The following is a 24,216-nucleotide window of genomic DNA, read 5'->3' on the forward strand; positions in this document are numbered from 1 at the left end:
AGGAAAGAAATATGTGGAAAACATTGACAAGGAGAATGTACAGGGTGATAGAAAATCTGTTAAGACATCAGGGAATAACTTTCATGGTAGTAGAGGGAGCTGTAGAGGGCAAACGCTGTAGGAAAAACAGAGCTCGAAATACATCCAACAAATAATTGAGGACGTAGATTGCAAGTGCTACTCTGAGATGAAGACGGCAGAGGAGAGGAATCCCTGGCGGGTCGCATCAAACCAGTCCGAAAACTGATGACTCAAAACAATAAAAAAGTGCACATTGTAAGTGGCCTGCTGTGAGTAATGAAGCGAGAAACGACTCGATCTAACATACAAATGACAACTGCTCCTAAGAGAGCCAAGTGCGTCTTATGATCACAGCCGTTAGCAGCAAAATGTCAACAGAATACTGATTTGTCCTGGTCCCGGCAGAGGTTCGAGTCCTCCCTCGGGCATTGGTGTGTGTGTTTCTCCTTAGGATAATTTAGGTTAAGTAGTGTGTAAGCTTATGGACTGATGACCTTAGCAGTTAAGTCCCATAAGATTTCACACACATTTGAACATTTGAACTGATTTGTCATCACTACTATCCACAATAGGCAGCGCAACTAGAAATGTAGTTATACAGCGGAAGTATAGGCGAAAAACTGTTACACGTACGGCGCCTTAATCCTTTGCTGTCTATAGGTCACCTAGCATACTACTGTTGTACAAAACCAAACAGTCGCCACCACAGACCACAGCTACACGACATCTCCGTATGCATACGCGACCCTGGAATCTGGGTAAACACTGATCTGTCCCAAGGTCCAATGAGTGCCTTTAGCCAGATAAATTCTCACGAATTCCATCCAGAGCTTGGCCAATAAGAATCATCTGTCTCCTCATCCTAAGTCACACTGACCACCAATCTGCCCATCTAGTCCCGATTTCCGTCTCAGGATGGCGCCACAGACAAGCGTCAAAAACGCTGGTCATCACAAATTTGCCTTTCCACTGTAGACATCTTTGGATGGGGATACGGAAAATTCATCGCATAGAGTATTCATAAAGTGAGTATTATTTTGAAGTATGGTATCTCAAATAAACATAATGGGTATAGGAGAATGTATGTAACGACAGCAATAAATTAACACCGTTTTGTCTAGCCCCCCAACTCTGAACAAACAATTGGTCGTTTAACTCACCCTCTTCTGTAGTTTTTCGGGCAGGGCAGGTTTCACTATGGACATTACCATGTTCATTATCTTCGGTGCGTTTAGAAAATGTATGGCTCTGATTCTCTTGGCGTAAGCTGTCTGCAAAATAAAGACAGTCGCAGTCGCATGTTAGTTTCAAGAGCTGAAGAAAATACTGAAATTAATACATAATTTCCACTTTACTGTTGCTGGTAAAAAGAACATTCCGAAATATTGTCAATTAAATACGTACCCTGGAAATCAGTTCAAGTGCCCTAAGGTCGCGAACCGTCAACTTGCTCAAGTGTCCAGTTGATACGTTCTGTAGGTCGATCAGGAAGATGTATCCAACGGAGTAGTCATATGACAGAACGAAATTCATTATCATGAGACTAGCCTTCACCACATGCACAGGGTTTAGATTAGCAGGGTCTGGGTCGGTACCGGCGAGGACTCCAACTCGATGAAACTGTGGTGTGAGGCGAGGCATCGTAGGTACTTTCCTGGAAACGAGTTGCTAGATATTATGCATAGAAGAAACTTAGGTGAAGCAGACATAATAAATCTCTTAAAATCTGCATAAATTAGTGCAAAGCAGATAATACCTCCGATAAATCGCACTGGTAAAGATAATTGAAAAAATAAATTTCAATAGTGATATCTGATGTAAATAAAGTAATTCATGTGCACTTTAATTCAGATTTTCCGCTTCACATATTTTACCGCGACCTGGGTGTCAGGTGACAGAGACTAAATCTGAGTCCAGAATACAAAACAGAATGTATAGTATCAGTGAGACTAGATGCCTGTGATGCGCATTATAAGTCTGATGGAAAGCAACACCTTCCGTAAATTAGGCTTGGCTTCCCAATAATTTAACACGGATCATACAGCTGGGCACCTACGTTTGCCATGTGTCAACATCACGTGATCAGCGGCAGTAAACCGATGTGCCATCTTAGTGTATCTTAAACTGAAGGAGATTCACTTCGGAAAGTGTTTACAAGAATATGGATATTTCGTTTAATGATGCCGATGATACAAGAGAAAGAACTAATAGGCTCTCATTAACAATTTAAAAATATATATTTGCTACAGAAATCTATTTCTGATTCGTATGAATCATAATATCTGGACCAATTTCAACAAAAACATCATTTATAACTGATTTCTGTTCTTCACATGTGTTAAATGAAAAGACAATAATTTGTTACTAAACAAAATTCACGTCTGATTTTACCAAAAACGCTGAAAAAACTAAATTTTGTAGTGACTGCAACTGACGTTTGTGTTAGAGATCAGTATTTTAGAGTGAAAACAGCCTCAAATGTTATTTCCAATTACTTTATGGAAAATGACCCAAAAACGATAGTTATATTTTATATTTTCGATTCAACAAAAAACACTTTCACAAGACATGGTAGCAATAGTGTAATTTACGATTGTTAGAATTTTAGGCACTGTGTATACGAAACAAAACGCTTATCCACAGTCACATGTTTCGTGACGTGCAATACTCAGACATAATGCTTTATATCCTCCGCAGTCACCAGATGGCCCGCACCTATTTCCTATAAATATCTACCACGTCAAACATTTATGTATTAATTTCTTTTTCTTTTTCTTCTTTTCGAACTAACAAAAATAACAAGCAAAAGTATGAAATCCCTTAACCGAACATCTTCATATGAACATGCTAATGTTTTAAATCACTAAACGATATGTAACTTTCATAGGCGCGGTTTCGTTTTAGTATCTTACGCATAGTCTGAAGCTGATGAACTGACTTTGCTAGCAGTCGATAAATTACGGGTACAAACAGTTGATGATTGAAGGCAGCATAAACAGTTTCACGAGATCCAAAGAATGAAAATAAATTCCATTACTGCACATGTACATATCTTAGAAATCTGAAAGGCGTCGTGCCCCAGTATGGTCTGCAAACCTACCTGACGAAGCTGAAAATACCACATGGTGTAAAACAGCCTGAAATATCTGTCAACGAATCTTTGAATACGAGAAAGAATTATCTTGTTCTTGTCTTCAGCCTCTAGATGAAATAAACATAAGAAGTTTTATAATTACCACAAACATAAAGAAAACAGATCCCCTATTTTCGAAATAGAGAAAGGCACCGTAGAACACTATTAGAGCTGGACCATCAGCAACCGTCGGTACCTGGTGGAAACAGAAAATTTAGTTGTTTGTAGATTCCGTTTTCTGGCTAGTTACAAATTAGGAGCTTCTCAGCTCTGGAAATCGATATGGACAACGGTGAATCTAAGAAGAATGTTTATTAGTATGGAATTAAAGAGTAGTTTGGCAGGCTGTTACTCATAATTTCAGGAGTACGTAACAAACTGTATACAGTGTAAGCACACTGTGAAAAACATTAGGCATTCTGAAGGTTTGGAAATAAATATGTGGATGATTTCTCTCCTGAGTTTTACTTACGTGCACTTCAGAGCTGTAATAATGTCTTCCCCTAGTGGATCTCTGTTCATCAGTAGTTCGGGGAACCTCTTCTTCAGTGTGTAGCTGGCATCGAGTATCTGTTTGACCATCTCCGTCCTGCACTTACAGCTTATGTATAATCGTTCCAGCCGTTCATCATCTGTTGTGAAATAAAAAAAAAAAATATGAGAATCAGAAGACGATTTAATAAGGTGGTGCAGTCATCTGAGAAAGTTCCAAGTAGTCGCTCTAAGATTCCAGCAGATATTCCATGTTATTTACGAGAACGTATGGTCCATACAGACATGTAGTTCTGAAAGCAGGGATTCGTTACTGATTTTTACAGATAAGGAACTCACGGATGTGGAAAAGAAGTAGAATTGTGAAGTCAAAAGCAAGTTATGTTGTCGGAGCATGTTAATGGCGAACTCTTTTGAGGGGAGGTAGATACACTAAAAGTAGCTACCGGCATAAGTATCGCAAAACAAGGGAGATTATGTATCATTTCATTACGTTTGCAATTAGAACGTCTATAGAAATTGAAGGAGGAATTAGTCCAAAATCTTTGCTGTCATGTGCTACATCATTTAAATTTGCTTGTAGTGCACAACTAAGATACACCACGCCTAGTCGTAAACACTTTTAAAATAGCAACCGAGCCATGTGTTCATTTAGAAGATGCAGTCAAATGAAGACGAGACAGCCGGCAGGTGTGGCTTTGCGGTTCTAGGAGTTTCAGTCTGGAACTGCGTGACCGCTACGGTCGCAGGTTCGAATCCTGCCTCGGGCATGGATGTGTGTGATGTCTTTAGGTTAGTTAGGTTTAGGTAGTTATAAGTTCTAGGGGACTGATGACCACAGATGTTAAGTCCCATAGTGCTCAGAGCCATTTGAAGCATTTTTTTGAAGACGAGACAGATGCAAAAAAGTATGTAAACTGTTTGTTATTTGACAAATAGTCACAATAACTGGGAATAAATTTATACCAGTGTGAGACACGATGGTCAACGCCTTCTTGAAAAATTATTGCGGTTGCTTACTGACACACATTTGAACCCATGTGTGCATGTCTTCGTCCGAGAAAGTCGACGGACACGAATGTCTGCCTTCAGGACTTCAAAAACATTTAAATCTCATGACGAGAGGATGCATATTCTCACAGGATGGCAGCATAGTGAAAGAACTGGAAGCGAGATGTAGCAGAGCTAATGCAGTGAGCGCTCAGCTACGATCTACTCTCTTCTGCAAGAAGGAAGTAGTACCAAGACTAAGTTATCTGTGCACCGTTCAATCTTTCGACCAACTTTGTTGTATGGGAGCGAAAGCTGGGTGGACTCAGGTTACCTCATCAATAAGGCTGAGGTTACGGATATGAAAGTAGCTAGGATGATTACAGGTACTAGTAGATGGGAACAATGGCAGGAGAGTGTCCACAATGAGGAAATCAAAGAAAAACTGGGAATGAACTCTATACATGTAGCAGTCAGGGCGAACAGGCTTAGATGGTGGGGTCACGTTACACGCATGGGAGAAGCAAGGTTACCCAAGACTCATGGGTTCAGCAGTAGAGGGTAGGAGGAGTCGAGGTATACCAAGGAGAAGGTACCTGGATTCGGTTAAGAATGATTTTGAAGTAATAGGCTCAACATCAGAAGAGGCGCCAATGTTAGCACTAAATAGGGGATCATGGAGGAATTTTATAAGGGGGACTATGCTCCAGACCGAACGCTGAAAGGCATAATCAGTCTTAAATGATGATGATGATGACGACGAGAGGTCGAGCCTGTGTGGAGGATGTATAAGGATGCCCAGAGAAATTTCTGCAACATATCTGAAACAACTACGGCAGTATATCGGCCACAACGCTGCAGAAGTTTCGCAGAGAAGCCCTTACACATCTTCCATTCAATACCGATTTCTCGCCATGCGATTTCCATACGTTTGGAGCCCCGAAGAAAGACGTTCGTAGCTATCGATTTCCCTAAGACGTAGAGGTGGACGCTTGGGTACAATCATGGTCCCGTCAGCAACGGTATATATTTTCCTTTAAGTTGTTTACCATCTTGTCTCCCAGTGGAATAAATTTATTAACAGTTATGGCGATTACTTTTGAAATAAGAAACACTTTAAATACTATTTTTCCGTTCGTTTCGTTTTCAATTGACTGCCCCATAAATGAGGCCTCTTTTCATTTCAACCTCCGACTGGTCGAGAAATAGATACCACAACAAAATAAAATATGATTTCCTTGCAAGATTTTGCTAGGTACACCTTCAAGCGACTTCTCTACATGCTTGCCGATCTGATTTAATCGTTTGTGGTAGCGTGGAACCAACTTTTCCGAACCCTTTTCATAGAAGACAGCACCTGTGATATTCGTCAATTCCTTACGCTGGCCTCCAGCTCGTTGTCTGTGCCGAAATGGGGTCGTCATAGCCAGCGGTTGACGTGAGCAAAGAGATGAAACTGAGTAGGAGCAAAGTTTGGATTGTATGATGGGTGATCAAACCCATCCCATTCCAAACGCTCTTGGATCATCTTCGCTGCACATGCAGTATGTAGACGCAGATTGTCATGAAGAAGTACAGCTGTAAAACTACCGTAGGCTACCGTACGTAGCTGTAGACTACGGTGGTTTTCCTAGTAGCCTTCGTCATTTAAGATGATGATAGCGTTACCAGAATATTAAGCGTGTTGCATGCCTTTTGGGCGTTATTTTAATCGCTTTGTCAGAGTATGCAATCAGTGTCATACTAGATTTCGCTAGAAACTGAAAGTGGTAAACCGTACAGAAATTAAGTGAGAATTTAAAAAAAGATAATGATTTGTCGTATAGCACCAGAAAAAGTGATTTCCTGAAAGAAGGTAAAATAAAGAAAGCACAAAACAATAACATATCAAGCCTCACTTCAATACTTCATCGAGATCATATAAAATATGTTTCTGTTATTCATAAAAATCTTTTGCTCTTGCCATTAATAAGGAAACTGTAGCCTTTGATCATGATAAACAAAGAAATTACAAAATAACACAACATTTATACAGATTTTTTTTTTTGTGCATGTAAATTGTACTTGCATAAAACGTAATTGCTTTGGTTACACGAAAGAGCACAAGCTACATTATCAACTAGTGTTTATTACATATAAAATGCCAAATAAATTTTAAAGGATATAAACTACACAATGGACTAATAGTGAATTGTTATGTGCAAAACAAACGAACAAAGAGAAGTCATCGCTCCCAGTTTCTGTCTCTATCAGTCATTTGTGTTTTTTTCCCTACAAATGCTACCAATACTACCTGTAATCCTACCATTTACTACATAATTTATGCACTGAACAAATATCGTAGAACCACAGTTTTGGTCGAGTGCAGGCTATGAAGAACGAAATATTTGACAGTTACGTTATGTTGGCTGCATGATATCAGGCGCTGCCTCTCAGCAGGACATCGCACTTTGCAGGAGACTCTGTTTTATAGACTGTGCGCTCAGAACTGAAAAGGAAGATGTGGCTCAATAGTCAGGAATACCAGGGATGTTGCACAAAACATATGTGCAAAGCTTCACCTTATTTTCACTGTCGTTTTAATTTCTCAACCGATCAGAGTTTGAAAAAATAAAAATGTGAAATAGCTTATGTAGTTAAAGTACAACCACTCACTGTACGTCTTCATTCATTGTTTCACAATGTCTAATTGAGGGGACGATAAACAGTACTTTTAAATGCTCGAGAGCCTTGTAAAAACTAAAGGAAGGAAGGAAGATTAGGTTAAACGTTCTGTCTAGATCGAGGTGATTAGAGACGGAACACAAGCTCGGAATGTGTCAAGGATGAGGAAGGACCGTGCCATTTCAAATGAATCATCCAGACATTTGCCTGGGGCGATTTACGGAAATCACGGAAAACCTAAACCTGGATTTGTGGATGGGGGTCAGAACCGTCGTCCTGCAGAATGCGTGTCCAGTGTGCTAACCACTGCACTATCACGCTCAGTAGCGTTGTAAGTACAGCAAGATGCAGAGAATGTTCAGCATTTAAAGGTAGTGATGGAGTTATAGGTTAAGTGCTGCATGATACCAGTCTGTTGCTTCGTGAAGAGTTAGCCAGTGTAGAAAGAGACAGATGGTGGCGACGTGCTGACCTATGACGTCGGGCAGGTGCGGTTGTGTCTGCAGCCAGTTGCGAATGGCGGCCACTGCCTGCCGGATATCTGCCTCGCTCGTCCCCAGCTGCTGGCGCACAAGCGCCTTCTGCTCTTCTGTCGGGAACTCGAACGCCATATCTGCCACAGAGAGGGGAATCGACTTTTACTTTCAAAAAAATGTTCAAATGTGTGTGAAATCTTATGGGACTTAACTGCTAAGGTCATCTGTCCCTAAGCTTACACACTACTTAACCTAAATTATCCTAAGGACAGCTGCTACGGTCGCAGGTTCGAATCCTGCTTTGGGCGTGGGTGTGTGTGATTTCCTTAGGTTAGTTAGGTTTAAGTAGTTCTAAGTTCTAGGGGACTGATGACCACAGCAGTTGAGTCCCATTGTGCTCAGAGCCATTTGAACCATATCTTAAGGACAAACACACACCCATGCCCAAGTGAGGACTCGAACCTCCGCCGGAACCAGGCGCACAGCCCATGTCTGCAGCGCCTTAGACCGCTGGGCTAATTCCACGCGGCTCTTTTACTTTACCAGGTCATAGCATTTTCTTCTCGAGCTACCAAAAATTGTGTTAATACGAGGTGTTCGGAAATTTTCGTTACAAGCTTCTGCAAGTATTCCTTTCCTCATCTACCAGCGACATCTTTTAATGTAAAATAGAGCTGGAAGCTTACCTGCACTAAGTTTTCATTCTCAAAACTTCTAAGACTGGTAGAGGGGAATGTGTACATGATATTTTGAATAGAAATCTAAGTCCAGAAACGCACCAGTTCAAAACAAGTTTGCTAACAAGGGAACCTCCCCATCCCAACCTCCCCCCCCCCCCCCCTTAGATTTAGTTATAAGTTGGCACAGTGGATAGGCCTTGAAAAACCGAACACAGATCAATCGAGACAACAGTAAAAAGTTGTGTGGAACTATGAAACAAATAAGCAAAATATACAAACTGAGTAGTCCATGAGCAAGATAGGTAACATCAAGGAGAACACGAGCTCAGTAGCGCCGTGGTCTCATGGTTAGCGTGAGCAGCTGTGGAACGAGAGGTCCTTGGTTCAAGTCTTCCCTCGAGTTAAAAGTTTAACTTTTTATTTTAAGACAATTTTAGTGTGGGAGTAGATGTGATTACCATTCCTCCAGGTTGTACGCCTCTTGTGCAACCGTTAAATGTGTTTGGTTTTCTGCAAGTGAAATACTTTGTGTAAAGATTCTATGATTTTGCGAAGCTGCACAGGTACACAGAGCAGTATTGTTTACCGGATCGTGTGTCAATTATCAAAGTTCAAGCACTCACACATAATCGGTTCCCATTGGAGAGGAAGGTCCTTTCGTCTGCTAATTGCACTGTTTTGCGGTGCGGTCGCAAAACACAGACACTAAACTTATTACAGTGAACAGAGACGTCAATAAACGAATGGACAGATCATTACTTTGCGAAAATAAAGAAAGGAAACTTTTCACTCGAGGGTAGACTGTAACCAAGGACCTCTCGTTTCGCAGCTGCTCACGCTAACCACAGGACCACGGCGCTCCTGCGGTCACGCTATCCTTGATGTTGCCTATGTTGCACATGGACTACTCAGTTTGTATATTTTGCTTATTTTTTCCGTAGTTCCACACAACTTCTTCCTGTTTTCTCGATTGATGTGTGTTCAGTTTTTCAAGGCCTATCCACTGTGCCAACTTATAACTTAATCTGAGGGGAGTGCGATGGGGAGGTTCCCTTGTAAGTAGGTATGCAACAGGGTAGCCATAGTGAAGTGTGGTTAGGTCATATGACGTCTGTCCTAATCTCTGACCTGTTTCCAGCCTCATTCGCGTGTCTGTGAGTGTCAGATCGACATGGTTGAATACACGTTTGCACAATACACCGGTAAGATCCTTCTGAATGGTCAAGGTCATAATAATGGAACAGTTGCTCATCACCGTTCTCCACAGCGTCCTACTCCATCGCATACCCTTCTCGCCACAATTACACAACGGTTTCGCGAAACGTTACCTTCGCCGTCAGCAGGTGTAACTGGTGCTCCAAGGAGACGCTGCACACACAAAGTGGAAGAGGCCGTACTGCATCACGTTGAAGAGAACCCGTCAGCGAGTACAAGAGCAATTTCTTTGGCTATTAATGCGAGCAATTCTAAAACAAAAGATGTACTGGGTCACGCCTAATCAATTACTTGCAAAAGTGGTCGCTTTAGCAACATGCTTTCAAATGGTTGCACCACTGTACGTTTCTGGACACAGGTTTCAATTCAAAATATTATCCACTCAATCTCAGCCCTAGACGCTTGTAACGGGAATTTCCGAACACCCTGTACGAGATCGTTTAAGCTCTGGTGGTCACCTATTCGGCTGTCTCTTGACTTTTGGCGACAGCTACGGTCGCAGGTTCGAATCCTGCTTCGGGCATGGATGTGTATGATGTCCTTAGGTTAGTTAGGTTTAAGTAGTTCTAAGTTCTAGGTGACTGATGACCTCAGATGTTAAGTCCCATAGTGCTCGGAGCCATTTGAACCATCTTTTGTATTGACTTTTGTCCCGGTATCTTCGTCCGACGTCTGCTTACCGATTTTTCTGTCGTTTCCGAGGAGGACTATCGGCCTCCAGAAATGTGGGATTAATCTCTGACAATACCAGCTACTCGTGCTGGAGAAACATCAGAAAAATCGTTAAAGAAACGTCAAAGATCCTCAGACGAAACCCGATAGGCAGTATATCACAGTATTGATAATCCACAGCATTCTATGTGCATTTATTTAGTATTAAATGAATATAAGCATGCATAGTTTCGATTGTTTTGATACCTTCCGATACATTTCCAAGTAATCAGTGCCTACTGTGTTCGGCACTACGGCCTAAGTTGTCAGCACCAGAATTGTTATTCTATGTTGGTCACAATCCCTGTTGACGCCGCTTGTGACCTTTCTGACAGAGAGAAGGGTTTATCTGCGCGAGTGCAGCGCGAAAGGCGCCGTGTGACAGCGGCGGCTAGTTGTAATCATTACTGCAAATAAGCAGAAAGTTGTCGCTAACTACGAAGGAACGACCCACACGTACAGACACTGTCTTTATTTGGCTGTGCCCAAGGAGAAACGACCGTGGTCGGGTCTGTCCCAAGCAGGATTGTCACAGTTTACGCTTGTCTCCAATCGCTGTGCACTTCTGGAATATGCATAGTGCGGACGCATACGGATTGTATGTCGTGACTGCGTCGGACATGCAATTCGCTCAGGCAGTGTGTATTGACGACTTTGTTGCCATTTCTTGATTCTTCCATTGTTATTGTGTTCTGTTATTTGCTCACCAAAACGCTGGTGCGAATTTCATGCACTATGAGAGCCGTAGAGGTTCAACACTTTCGTCTTCGCACTTCATTACAGAGGCATGATATAAGTCACTCAGTGGTATACGACTTCTGCGTGTGGTGTTATAGATACTTAGTTAAAACGTGGACAGTATGGCTAGACACTAGCCTAAATCTGGATTTGAGTAATAAAATCTAAAAAAACGACGACTGATTGCTGCACTCTATAAGTTATAAGCCACATAACAGTCGCTGAGTGCACCCACATTCCGAATGGAGGGTAACCGGGTGGACAGTATATGCTTGAGTATTTCGTAGCACACTTGTGCAAGGCATATGCGTCAGTGAATCAGTGAAACTTCGTAGTTCTTATTTCTAACACTGACTTGTTTCAGGTACACTATGGGCTACTGTATTTTATCTGTCATATGAAGTAACTTTCAGGTTGATGATATAAATACTGCACATAACGCGCAGCGCCTCGAACCTAAGAAAGCTACCCAGAAAGAGAAGGAACCGTTCCAAATATTGTTTTTGTTCTATGTTCACTGGTAGATGCTATACCAAGCCTTTCCAGGTGTTTATTCGTGAGCTAAGTAAAGTATGAACCTACTGCTATCCTTACAGTGGTTTTGCTGAGAGCACATCTTGCATTCTTACGTTCCTTAAGTAATTTACACGGTGACAATTATTGAACTATATGCGAAAAAACGTAAAGTAGTTACAAACTAAGGGGTGCACACACTTTATTCAACATCTAAACGCCACTACAGATATTAAGATTAATGTTATGACATGTTTGATATGTCTGCTACCATTGACGATGTGGTGCAGACGAATGCCGAAATTTTGCATGAGCGTCTGAAGTGTCAGAACATCGAAGCTGTCGATGACCTCCTGAATGCCTCTTTTCAACTGAGCAATGGTTTTGGGGTTATTGCTGTACACGTTGTCTTTAACATAGCTCCACAAAAAGGAGTTGTACTTGTTCAGATCCGGATAATACGGCGACCAATCAAGGCTCATGCCAATGGCCGCTGTGTACGCCATAGTTAGAATGCGATCCCCAAAGTGATCCTCCTGGACATCAAACAGTTTCGTGCTTCGTGGGGGTCGAGCCCGTCTTGCATGAACCACATCTTGTCGAAATCAGGGTCACTTTGGATAATGAGGATGAAATCATCTTCCAAAATCTTCACATAACGTTCGGCAGTCACCGTTCTTTCAATGAATATCGCACCAGTTATTTCGTAACGGACACTGTGCACCACACAGTCACATGTTGAGGGTGAAGAGACTTCTCGATCGCAAAATGAATTCTCAGTCCCCCAATTGCATCAATTTCGCTTATTGAAGAGCCCATCCAAATGAAAGTGGACTTCATCGTCAAACCATGCATGCGCAAAATAATTCCCAGCATGCTCCGTGTCCAATCGTCCAGTTTGATCTTCCTAACGGAAACCGTTCAGAAGTTATGACGATTTTATTTCATACAGCTCAATAATTGTCACCGTGTAAGTAGATTTTAATTCCTGTAGATCTGTTAGACTCCAGCGTAAGGGTCAGGTTTAGTGATTCGAGCATTGTTGAAAGTTTACTTACGTCTGGATTCCTGTACTGAATGACAAGAAGTAAAGGAATAGGATGATAGCACAAGTGTTAAACATCAGGGAGTAACTTCTATGCTACCAGTGCGCGCTGCAGAGGATAAAAACTGTACAGGAAAGCGAAGATTGAGGTACAACCAGCAAATAATTGAGGACGTAGATCGTAGGCGCTACTCTGAGATGCTGAGGTAGACACAGGAACGGAATTTGTGGTGGGTCGCATCAAACCAGTCAGAGCACTGTAGCATTTTCTGGGGCCATAGAATAATAAAGGGTGCACAGCTACGCTAACTCATCGCACGTTCGTTAATAATCTCACAGTTTCAACAAATTTACAGCTTGCGCCCTATACAACACATTCTCTCAAAATTTGTACAAAACTCAAACAATTAGCAAATTAATAAATCTGAACTATTACAATCAGCTTTATTACCTCTACATCTACATATGTACCCCGCTAGCCACCAAGAGGTGTGTTGCGTAGGGTTCGTGCCAGTCATATTGCCCCCCCCCCTCCCCCTGTGCCACTCGCGGATCGCGCAAGGGAAAAAGCACTGTTTGAACGCCTCCGTACGAGCCCTAATTTCCCTTATCTTTCAACGGTGATCATTGAGTGATTTGAAAGTTGATGGTAATAATATAAGCTCTACATCCTCGGTGAAGATCGGATTTTGGGATGTAGTGAGCAGCCCCTTCCATTCAGCGCGTCGTCTATCTGCAAGTGTGTCCCACTTTAAACTTATTTGTAACGCTCCCGCGATGGCTAAATGTACGAGTCACGGATCTTGCCGCTCTTCTTTGGACCTTCTCATCTCTTGAATCAGACCTAACTGGTAAGGTTCCCATACAGACGAACAATACTCTAAGACTGAACGAACTAACGTATTGTAAGCAATTTCCTTTGTTGAAGGACTGCATCGCTTCAGAATTCTACCAATAAACGTCAATCTAGAGTTAGCCTTCCCGTTACTTTTGTAATCTGATCGATTCTTTTGAGATCATTCCGAATAGTCACACCCAGGTTCTTGGCGGATGTTACCGCTTCCAAACACTGGGCATTTATTTTGTACTCGGACATTAATGGGGATTTTCGTTTTGTTAGACACAGTAGATTACAGTTAGTAATATTGAGAGATAACTGCCAGTCATTACACCACACATTTCTTTTCTGCAAATCCTCACTGATTTGTTCACGAATTTTGTATGACACTACTTTCCTGTAGACTACAGCATCATCGCCAAAGTCGAATGCCGCAGTCAACACCATCAATCAGATCGTCTACGTAAATCGTAAAAAGCAGCGGACCTATTACGCTGCCCTGGGGCACACCTGATGTTACGCTTGTTTCTGTTGAAGTCTCCCCATTCAGGACGACATACTGCTCTCTGTCTGTTAGAAAACGTTCTATCCAACCACATATGTCATCGGATAGACGTAAGGGCGCACTTTTTGGAGCAATTTGCTGATTGTTTGAATTGTGTATAAATTTTGAGAGAAAGTGTTGTATAGAGAGAAAGCTCTAAATCTCTTGAAACTGTGAGAATATTAATGAATGTGCGATGAGTTAACGTAGCTGTGTCTTAGGCAATCGTTGTCACCGTTTCTTATTCTATGGCCCCAGAAAATGCTACAGTCTTCTGACTGGTTTAACGCTGCCCACCATGGATTCCCATCCTGCATCAACCTCGTCATCTCAGAGAAGCACTTGCAACCTATATCCTCAATTATTTACTGGCTGTATCCGATCTTCGTCTTCCTCTTCCCTGCGGCGTGCTCTAGTACCATAGAAGTTACTCCCTGATGTCTTAATACCTGTGCTATCCCTTTTCTTCTTGTGGTTGTTGTTCATATTGATGCAAAGCATTCTGGCAAAATGAGTCTGGCATAGGACGATCAGCGAGGTGGTACGAAGGAACTTCCACGTTTGACGTAGTGCCTCTGCGCCAATGTATGTGTGTGTGTTTTTTACTGTATATCCAGACTACCGCCTGCAGCACAGTCACCGACCACACACTACTATACCTCAGATTTTCAAAGCAACGACCCACTAACGACACTAGACACTATCACTGGAGATAGAACGAAAGGAATTCAATAACATCGAAACCCTCAGCAGCCATCACGGCATGGCGTAGTGCCGGCCTCGCTGCCAGAGATGTAGACGTAAACAGGGCGAGCACTACTTCACTCTTGCGAATCCGAGGCCCGTAAGAAGACAGGCCGTGGTGCGTACGCCATAGTATGTGATACTGCAAGTCTTACGTTTGCCAGCAGCCGTCTCTGACGGGACCGAGTAACTATTTCAGATGAATTTAATAATTATTGATTCTAGACACGTCAGTCCGGAACCGCGTGACTGCTACGGTCGCAGGTTCGAATCCTGCCTCGGGCATGGATGTGTGTGATGTCCTTAGGTTAGTTAGGTTTAAGTAGTTCTAAGTTCTAGGGGACTGATGACCTCAGATGTTGAGTCCCATAGTGCTCAGAGCCATTTGAACCAATTATTGATTGCGCGTTTAAATACATGCAAGTTCTCGATAGCACGGGACATAGTTATGACCTATAGCGGGTACCTTTTCAAATACATACTCATTTCCCGTGGGCCCTGCACGGAACTAAGAGTTCTCGAAGTGTGGCGGACAGGCCCCTTACTGTGACGTCCATACTTCTCGTGAGCCCCGAGTGAATCACGTCGTCCGTTCACGAACTTGTTGGACTTGATTTTCAACTGACGTCGAGCTCACCGCTTCCTGCTATCCATGCTCGAGCAGCCTACCACTCGCTGACGACCACGGCCTCTTGGACTTTGTCTATGTACGAACAATCGAGCGCAACCTCAGGGACTGACCTTCAGCCAAGAATATTATAGTTGAACGTTAGTGATCATTTTACAGCCAAGATCACTCTCCTGCACGTCAGTGATCGACTTTTAGACTCAAAAAGTAGTCCATCCTAAAGAAGAATTTAAGCCTTTTGTCTCAAAAGTTAAATTCAAAAGTTTATTAAGAGACAGTTGATTTCTCGTCAAACCATTCATTCCAGCCACTAATTAAGAGACTAATGGTTATGCTACCTCTGCACGGTCAAAATACCGCGGCTCTTTAAAAATCCGCTCAGTGAGCAGACCAGACCTCAAAATATTTTCAAGAGGACATGTTTTTGATAAACAGGCGGAAATCAATTTTGCCTAGTTCCTTATAAAATATTTACAAGGTAAAATTTTTATACAAATTAATATACTAATTCTATCATTATTACAAAGATTAAAAATTAAATCAATAATCTTCATAAAAAAACCTAAAATAATTATAAAATCAAAATATAAAATAATGAATAAAACGTCATCTTAAAGATAGCTGGTTTAAAGCTTACTGTTATATTTTAAAAAACAAATTATACAAGTTATTATTATTTTCTGTTCGTTAGACTTAAAAAAATTCGATTGTTCCCTGCAATCTGAAAACATCAATTGCAGCTTGTTGATGCCCTCTGTCACAAACTCTACAGTTGTGATGCTGTTGAATAATAATGTGAAACAAATGGAAAATTAAATACATACTGTCTTAAGATGTCACTTGCACACAGATTGTTACATTTGTATACAGGTTGATACCAATACTTATACTCAGATTGAAGGGCCTGATACAGGATGCGGAAGTTCTTGTGTCATAACACAGGAACTTGTGCTCTTGGAAGTAATCGTAAGCCAGTGCTACGAACAGCAAAGATAGTCAGTGCACACTTGCCTGAAATTTCAACGAAGATTATACACTGACACCTCAGTACATAATCTTCGTTGGACTTAAGTCATGGGATAGCGATATGCACATATACAGGTGGCGGTAGCGTCACGTACACAAGGTATAAAAGTGCAGTGTATTGGCGGAGCCCTCGTTTGTATTCAGGTGATTTATGTGAAAAGATTTCAGTTTTCTTGAAATTTCTATGCCAAGATCGTAAGTTCCTCTGTCACTTTCTTCAGTTTGTGACAAGCGCTTAAATCGTCCTGTATATTTGATTTCACACAAGAATGGACCAGTAGTGTGAAACTCCAGCTATATTTCTTTGTAGTGTGACGTGTATCATACCACAGCAAAATATGAACGTAGTGAGAATAATAGGAATAATAATAATAATAACAAGAGCACAACTTTCTTTTCCTTGGTCATAATCACTGAGATAATTTTTCTGCAATCATTCCTTCATGTGTTATGGTGTCAGAAGAGTACATGAAATGGATACACTTATATTTTTTTATTGGTTAAAAAGAAGACAACATATAATGTTACTATTCGGTACTGTGTGTGTGTGTGTGTGTGTGTGTGTGTGTGTGTCTTTGTGTGTGTGTGAGTACATGTATACATCTTCCGGGAATGATAACCAGTGAAGAAAGGCACCTATTAAGCCCTGAAGAGTGATTAGATCTTTTAACTATTTTCAGCAGAAATTTATATTATGGGTATTATTATACAGTTCCAAAAAACTGCCGTGGAGGAAGTCACACAGAGAGATGTTAATGAACGTCACGTATATGTGAACAATTGCACTTGAGAGAACAATGTTTGTAAGCAGAAATGATCCTACACTAACTACTGTCGAACAAATGGGACATTACTCTCATGTACGGTAAGATCTCAAATAGATATAGACACAGACTGTAAATTCTTTAATGTTGCGATCATTACATATATGTAAGCAAACCTTTTTTCTTTTTCTTGGCATGCGATAGACACAAATCAACAGAGAAAAAATTACATCTAACATTCATCTGTTACATATATGATCTAACACTATGCGGAGAATTTAGACATTGAAATGCCAATGAAAGTTGAGAGATAAGGCCAATTATTTTTACCATTACTTATCTTTAATAACAATTATAAACAAATTACAGAGCTACAACAACATAAGTTTTTGCTCCCGTATATCAGGAGAATATTGTCGCTTATATATTTGCAATTATAGTGTTTTCGGTGATGATACATCTTAATGTCAGAAACTATCCCATTATCGAGAGAAGACAAGATACAGACTCCCGTCAGAAATCAAGTCACAATGTTGCTAAACACTTCTCACACGAGAAATCTATTTACCGGCCCCGAAGTAACTTACGCTTAATAGCACTAGTCAACTGAAAATCTACTTACGAAATACTCAGAAACCGAGCCATAGTGCCAGCGCAACTTAAATGTTTTTCGAGTATCTCTTCACGTAGATGATGAGGTCCCATACTCCCACACTCCGAGGCTCGTGGGGGACGATGCGGGAGACCCGCACCACCGTACTAGGCAAAGTCCTAGCGGAGGTGGTTTGCCATGGCCTTCCTCCGCCCGTTATGGGGATGAAGATGGAAAATCGACACAACAACACCCAGTCATGACGAGGGAGGAAAAATCCCTGTCCCCACCGGGAATCGAACGCGGGACTCAATGCGCGGGTAGCGGGAACGCTACCGCAAGCCCACGTAGAACAGTACGTTTAAAACCCGTATCACAAGTGCAAGGAAATTAAGAATGCAATTTAGAAAATCTCCGACACTTACACGAGTATTACGTCGTCTTACATTGTGGTAACTTGGCATACTAAATGCTGTGCTGTCTGGATATTTCCTAGTAGACTGAAACTGTACCTGTGTTCTAAGATAAAATAAAAGTGACATTCATGTTTCAGACATTTGTATTACAAAAGACTACAGTGTTTCCTCAGCTGGCCTTGCTTCTTGCAAGGAGCGTTGTGCAACCTGATGGAAGGAATGTCGCTCGCCGCATACACTCCCACCAGCCTTCTGGCCGTATTGCTCGGAATGTTCGCAGGCCATGGACCTGTTCTTCAGTGCTGGATTAAATGTTACTGACAAGGGGAGGCCGCCAATTGTGAAATTCAGATTCGATTCATACTGCGCATAATAAAAGCTCATGGCCAGAGGTGTAATGTGGCAAAGCACCAAGATGCACTTCTCAGCCGTTGTCGAGAAAATCGACAGTTATAATAAACCGTTGCGGTGAAATGCCCTCTACAGTTAATAATTTTATACAGCGTCGTGGCGCAGCGGTAAGCGCTCGGGTTTGTAATCGGAAGGTCGCCGGATCGAATCTCGCGCCATGCAACATTTTTTTTATTATTGGTTTTTCGTAATTCAAAATACAAACTATTAATGAATTGCTTATGCATTTTGGTGAAGGCGGATCGCTCTCCAATTGAACCGCCTCCATTTTTCCGTTTGTTTAACAGGGTGTACCAAAGCTCTCACGTCCGCACTGATTTTCACCGATGTTATAAGTTGCGCTAGGGACCGCATCTACCTTCTTTCGAAGTTAGCAGGCAACTACGCTTTTATGCGGCGGCTCGTTTCGGCCCATTCAACATCTGTCCTTCAAGTGTAACGAGCGAGTAACGGAGCTTATATTTCATACCTGCCACAGCAAATTTGTGTTCGTGGGGTTTCTATTCTAATTCGAACGTTTGACTTACGTTATACGTATTCGTTTCGGAATATCGTTTCTACGTCTTCCGTTAACTATACGTGGTTAACATTATGAAGACAGTTTATAACATTTGTGAAATACAACTTTGTTTGCGGAAAACATAATGATGTTCGAAGTCGCCAGTTTTTCCACGACAAACGACCTTCAACAACTTATTATATGCATAATTGTTGCAACTGATTGCCGGGAATTATATATATATATATATATATATATATATATATATATGTGTGTGTGTGTGTGTGTGTGTGTGTGTGTGTGTGTATAGACACATTTGAATAACAAAAACAAATACTAAAAAAAAAAAATTGCATGGCGCGAGATTCGATCCGGCGACCTTCGGATTACGAACCCGAGCGCTTACCGCTGCGCTACGACGCTGTCGATAAACATTAATCGTTGAGAGTATTTCACCGCAACGGTTTATTTTAACTGTCGATTTTCTCGACAACGGCTGAGAAGTGCATCTTGGTGCTTTGCCACATTACACCTCTGGCCATGAGCTTTTATCATGCGCAGTATGAATTGAATCTGAATTTCACAATTGGCGGCCTCCCCTTGTGAGTGGCATTAAAACCCTTGTGTCTAGTTTTGTTATTTTGAATTAAAGAAGTTAATACAATGCATCGGAGCTAGTTTCCGTAAAACAAAGGAAAAGCACGTCAGTTAGGCAGGCTAGCCACCTACTAGACAGAGCTACTAAGGATTTACCATTTGGTAAAGGACATGGGTAAAAAACCAGTGAAACCTACTTCGTTTTTCAAAACAGAAACTTTTCGAATTTTGTGTGCTGGTACGTTCGTGATGTTTAACAGTCCTGTCCAGTAGAACTACAAATACTTTTATTTTAATACGTCATTTATTTGTCAGATACAGTTAGTGTGTATACGGTATATATTTGCACTATGACTAATTTTGATCTCCATGGTTCACTGATGTATGGTTCTGATGCAGACACGACGAGATGCTGACTCATCTGCATAAATCTGAAGATGATACAGGGAGACCGAAAATAGCCATTCTGTAAAAACGCCAAAATTGAAAAAATGCAGGAATGTGCAAATGGGGCGGAAAATTAAAGATATATTGAAATTGTCTTAAATATCAATACATTCGTAGCCGTTTCATAACGAATATGTAGGCTACAGTGAAAACTTGTTGGTTTACTCTGTAGACTGGCAGGGGTCACACGTCAAAACGTAAAGTTCTTGTCCATCATTTTGTGCCAGTTGATTCAGGGGAATATTATGAAGCGAATGAAGTCAGTTGCAGGATCTACTTCGTCTGTAGGAATACTGACGTAGATTTACCCGTTCTACAGCAACAGCAACGGCATATCTGCTGTGTCAGGAGCTGTGTTTCTTTCGTAATTCATTAGGTTTCCGGATTTATGAACCACAGAAAATTTCTTAACTCCGATCTGAAGACTGCTATTTGAAAGTGTTGTCTTATTAATTGTTGCTTTCGTTTTCATTATGTGAAATTAAGTTCAAGTTTTGCAATATAGACCTTACTTCAGATTTATTAATGTGGCTCAATATGGTTGAAAAGTTTGACTTGGTCGTCCCAGTAACATTGCTCAAAGAGATGACTCGTAATTTTCCAGCACGCTAATAAAGAGAAGTTGTTTTTATTGTAAAGAAGGATAAAAATGTGTGCTGAGGTCATCGGTCCCTAGACTTACACACTACTTAATCTAACTTGTGCTAAGAACAACGCACACATCCACGCCCGACGGTGGACTCGAACCTCCGGTGGGAGGGACCGCGCAATTCGTGAAATGGTGCCCTAAACCGCGCGGCCACACCGCGCGGCGTAAAGGAGGATAGGAATACAGTAATCAGTCGCCATCCTGTTAGTTTTTTATCAGTGTTGCGTATCGAGATTTCAACTATAAATAATGATCTTCATTTGAGTGAGTTATAATTCATTAAACTCCCACCAGTACGCCATGCCACCATAAAACTTTATCGGTGTACAGGCCGAAGGAAACTTGGCTGTTTTGTTACTATCCTTCCTTATGGTCACATAGAGTCGCTGCGCACAAAGTTGATGATTGCGTTTATTGTCCGACACATTGTTCTTATGAGGTATTCACGTGATTCGACCGTCTCCAACAGCGACCTGTAGACCCCGCAGTCGAATGTTTCTATGCCACTACATTCAATAAAACATACTGCTTGCCGTCAATGCAGACAGGGGATATATTTCACAACATGTTGTTATTCTTGTTCTAATTGAAGTACTAATACATTTTTTCATATCAAACTCAGTACTTTACGTCAAAGTCAGTATGAACGCAAGCCCGCCCGGCTAGCCAACTGAGGCTGAACCGCAGAATAACCCTGGGTTCGGTGTGGGGTGGCGGTGAGATGAGTGGACTGCTGTACCCTGTTATGTGGTTGTGTACCACTGAGGGCTACGACGGAGACGAAGCCTCTCCGTCGTTTCTAGGTCCCCAGTTCAATACTTACATACATACAGTATGAATGTAGCAGTGTGACTCTAGCTGAAGTGTATGGCAGTAGTCAGTCCCAGCGGCATATTTCCACTGAGAGGCCACTTTGCGAATCGACGATCCTTCTCTCGGACTTACTCTTGGTGCACACCTTGAGTTGGGAATGGAAAATACGCGCAAATAAAATACGTCCACTTTTCACGTTTACGCCATTTCACATAAATTTTCTGTTTCTAACTTTATCTACGGGAGTACGTTGTGAAACGACTGCCTGTTGAAAATTTCAGACAACGAAGAACTGTGTGAATCTTGCGATTTCGGCAGCAATTAAACTTTACAATGGTGGTGGGATTCCATTCATGACACCAAATGTAGAAGATAATGAGTGACGGAGATTTTCCTAAGCCAAACTGAATCAGATTGCGCACAGACTTAAAGGAACTGTCCTTCTCATCACCGTTAAAGTCACACAAGTTAAATAGAGTTCAAGGAAGTACTTTGGAAAAAAATTCCACTTATCATCAGATTTACGTGTGCTTGAGTTTATTTTGAGTTATAAAACGTTAAGGAGTGCAGTCTTATTTCAGTGAGATAGTAGTAGGCCCTAATGGAGCAGAGTATTATTTGTCAGAGACTTCTGTACGCGTTGCCTGCCCGAGCATACTCCACCTGCCATTTTAGAAAGGCGTGTGTGGTTTTGCTACAGAACGATCAGCCAGCCCTTTCATTAGTTGAGTGTCAGTTGCCAGACGAAATGCTAAACATGTTGCGAGGAAAAACAGCTTAGCTAATTTCGCTTCGGGAGGGAGGATGGCAAGGTCCTAGGGCAGACCAAAGTGAGTGAGCAGACGAATACAGTTCATCTCAAGGGCCTCTGCAATACTCAAGAAGTAAATACTGCGTTGCGCATCAAGTCGTGTGACCGATGAAGCAAGGAGGAGAAAAAATGTATACTAGCACTGGCAAAAAGGGCGTTCCATGCCGAGGGCAGTCTACTAGTATCAAACGTAGGCCTCAGTTTGAGGGAGAAGTTTCTGAGAATGTTCGTTTGTGGCGTAGAATTGCACGATAGTGAATCATTGATAGTGGGTAAACAGAATCAGAAGAGAATCGAAGCGTTGGAGATATGGTGTCACAGAGGAATGTTAAAAATTAGGTCAACTGATAAGGTAAGGAAGTCCTCCGTAGAATCGGCGAATAACGAAACATACGGAAAATACTGAGAAGAAAAAGCGACGTTATGACATTAAGGAATAACATCTGTTTCACTATTGGGAGCTGTAGAGGAGGAAAACTGCAGAGGAAGATCTGAGTGAGTGCATTGAGCAAATAATTGACGACGTAGATTGCAAGTGCTGCTCTGAGATGAAGATGTTAGCGCAGGAGACCAATTCGTGGCGGACTGCACCAGACCTGTCAGAAGACTCACGAGTAAAAATCAGTCCAGTCGTATTTTGAAAGGAGCACATTGCACCATGTTGGAGAGGTCTGAAGTTCTCTACTGCACGCCTCGACCTAGATTCGTGCTCCGGAGAAACTGTATCATATAGGCGGCAAACCTAATCTTGGTGATTCACAGTACCCCTGAAACACTTCTGCTTAGTTGCTGGGTAATTCTGACTACCATCCTCATAAAACAAAGTCTTATGAAACTGATGATGTCATGTTAAAGATATGCTATTGCCTCATTTCCCTTCCTGCAGTCTTACAGAAGCCTATGGAATTCTGACTTCAGTACAGGCTTTAATTGTACGCTTAATACATGGAATATGTTATATTTTTCCTTTATTAAAAGTAAACACTTGCTTCCTTGTTTGAATAGCTTCAAAGACCAAGATTCTCTGGTATTTACCATAAGTTTCGTAAGCAGATATCCTAAATAACTGCGTTATAGTAAAAGGACTGAATGACATTGCACGAGAAACAAGTCTCCTCGTATGTGAAGACAAACATTCATTGTGAAAGGAGATCGTTATGGTCAGAAAAGTGCCTAAGCCGAAGAATTAGGTCGAAAGGATTCAGTGTTAACCTACAGTCACCCGGAAAAAAACTCTCAATTACTGTGTATCTGGTATCTGACCATCACTCGTATAAATTACGGAGGACCCTATAACTCGCTTGTAATTCTCAGGTTCAGCACATCGTTGCGTTTAATTAGGCACTATGATTTTCCCTACTAACTTTCGAGTTGCTACTATTCTCACTTTCTGACCAAAACACAAGCTATAATGTGTTCCACGCTGAACACAATATTAAATAGTACGTAATGTGCTTGTGGCAGGAGTATCGAGAGTTGTAGAGGTAGTCAGATTCTGTGCATAACTGCGAGAAGTAAATCGGTTACAAAGCGATTTTATAACATTTCGACAGAAATCAGTAAGTAAGGAATCTAAACCTGCTGATTCCGTGTAGGCATAGCTTTCACTACTATTATATAAATAAGTGTAACTACAAAACGAATTTTATTTTTATCTCATAGGTCTGAGTGCCTGTAGTTTAGTGCTTTTATTGTAGGAATTAAGGTGCACAATTATATTATCAGTAACTCCTCCACGTCCATCGTTGCTTGGGACCAA

General features: G+C 41.5%; 1 protein-coding gene across 1 annotated transcript in view; it reads right to left on the reverse strand.

Moving 5' to 3' along the window:
• Positions 1-24,216, reverse strand: part of LOC124612725 (alpha-tocopherol transfer protein-like) — a 59,290-nt gene that overhangs the window by 34,050 nt on the left and 1,024 nt on the right. Inside the window, exons 2-5 of the mRNA XM_047141092.1 lie at positions 7,773-7,913; positions 3,627-3,786; positions 1,426-1,675; positions 1,182-1,292 (exon numbers count right to left, since the gene is read on the reverse strand). Of these exons, the coding sequence (XP_046997048.1) occupies positions 1,182-1,292; positions 1,426-1,675; positions 3,627-3,786; positions 7,773-7,911 (660 nt within the window). The 5' untranslated portion in view covers positions 7,912-7,913. The remainder of the gene's footprint in view (positions 1-1,181; positions 1,293-1,425; positions 1,676-3,626; positions 3,787-7,772; positions 7,914-24,216) is intronic.

Source organism: Schistocerca americana, chromosome 4, assembly GCF_021461395.2.
Source record: "Schistocerca americana isolate TAMUIC-IGC-003095 chromosome 4, iqSchAmer2.1, whole genome shotgun sequence".
In the NCBI taxonomy this organism is placed as follows: Eukaryota; Metazoa; Arthropoda; class Insecta; order Orthoptera; family Acrididae; genus Schistocerca; species Schistocerca americana.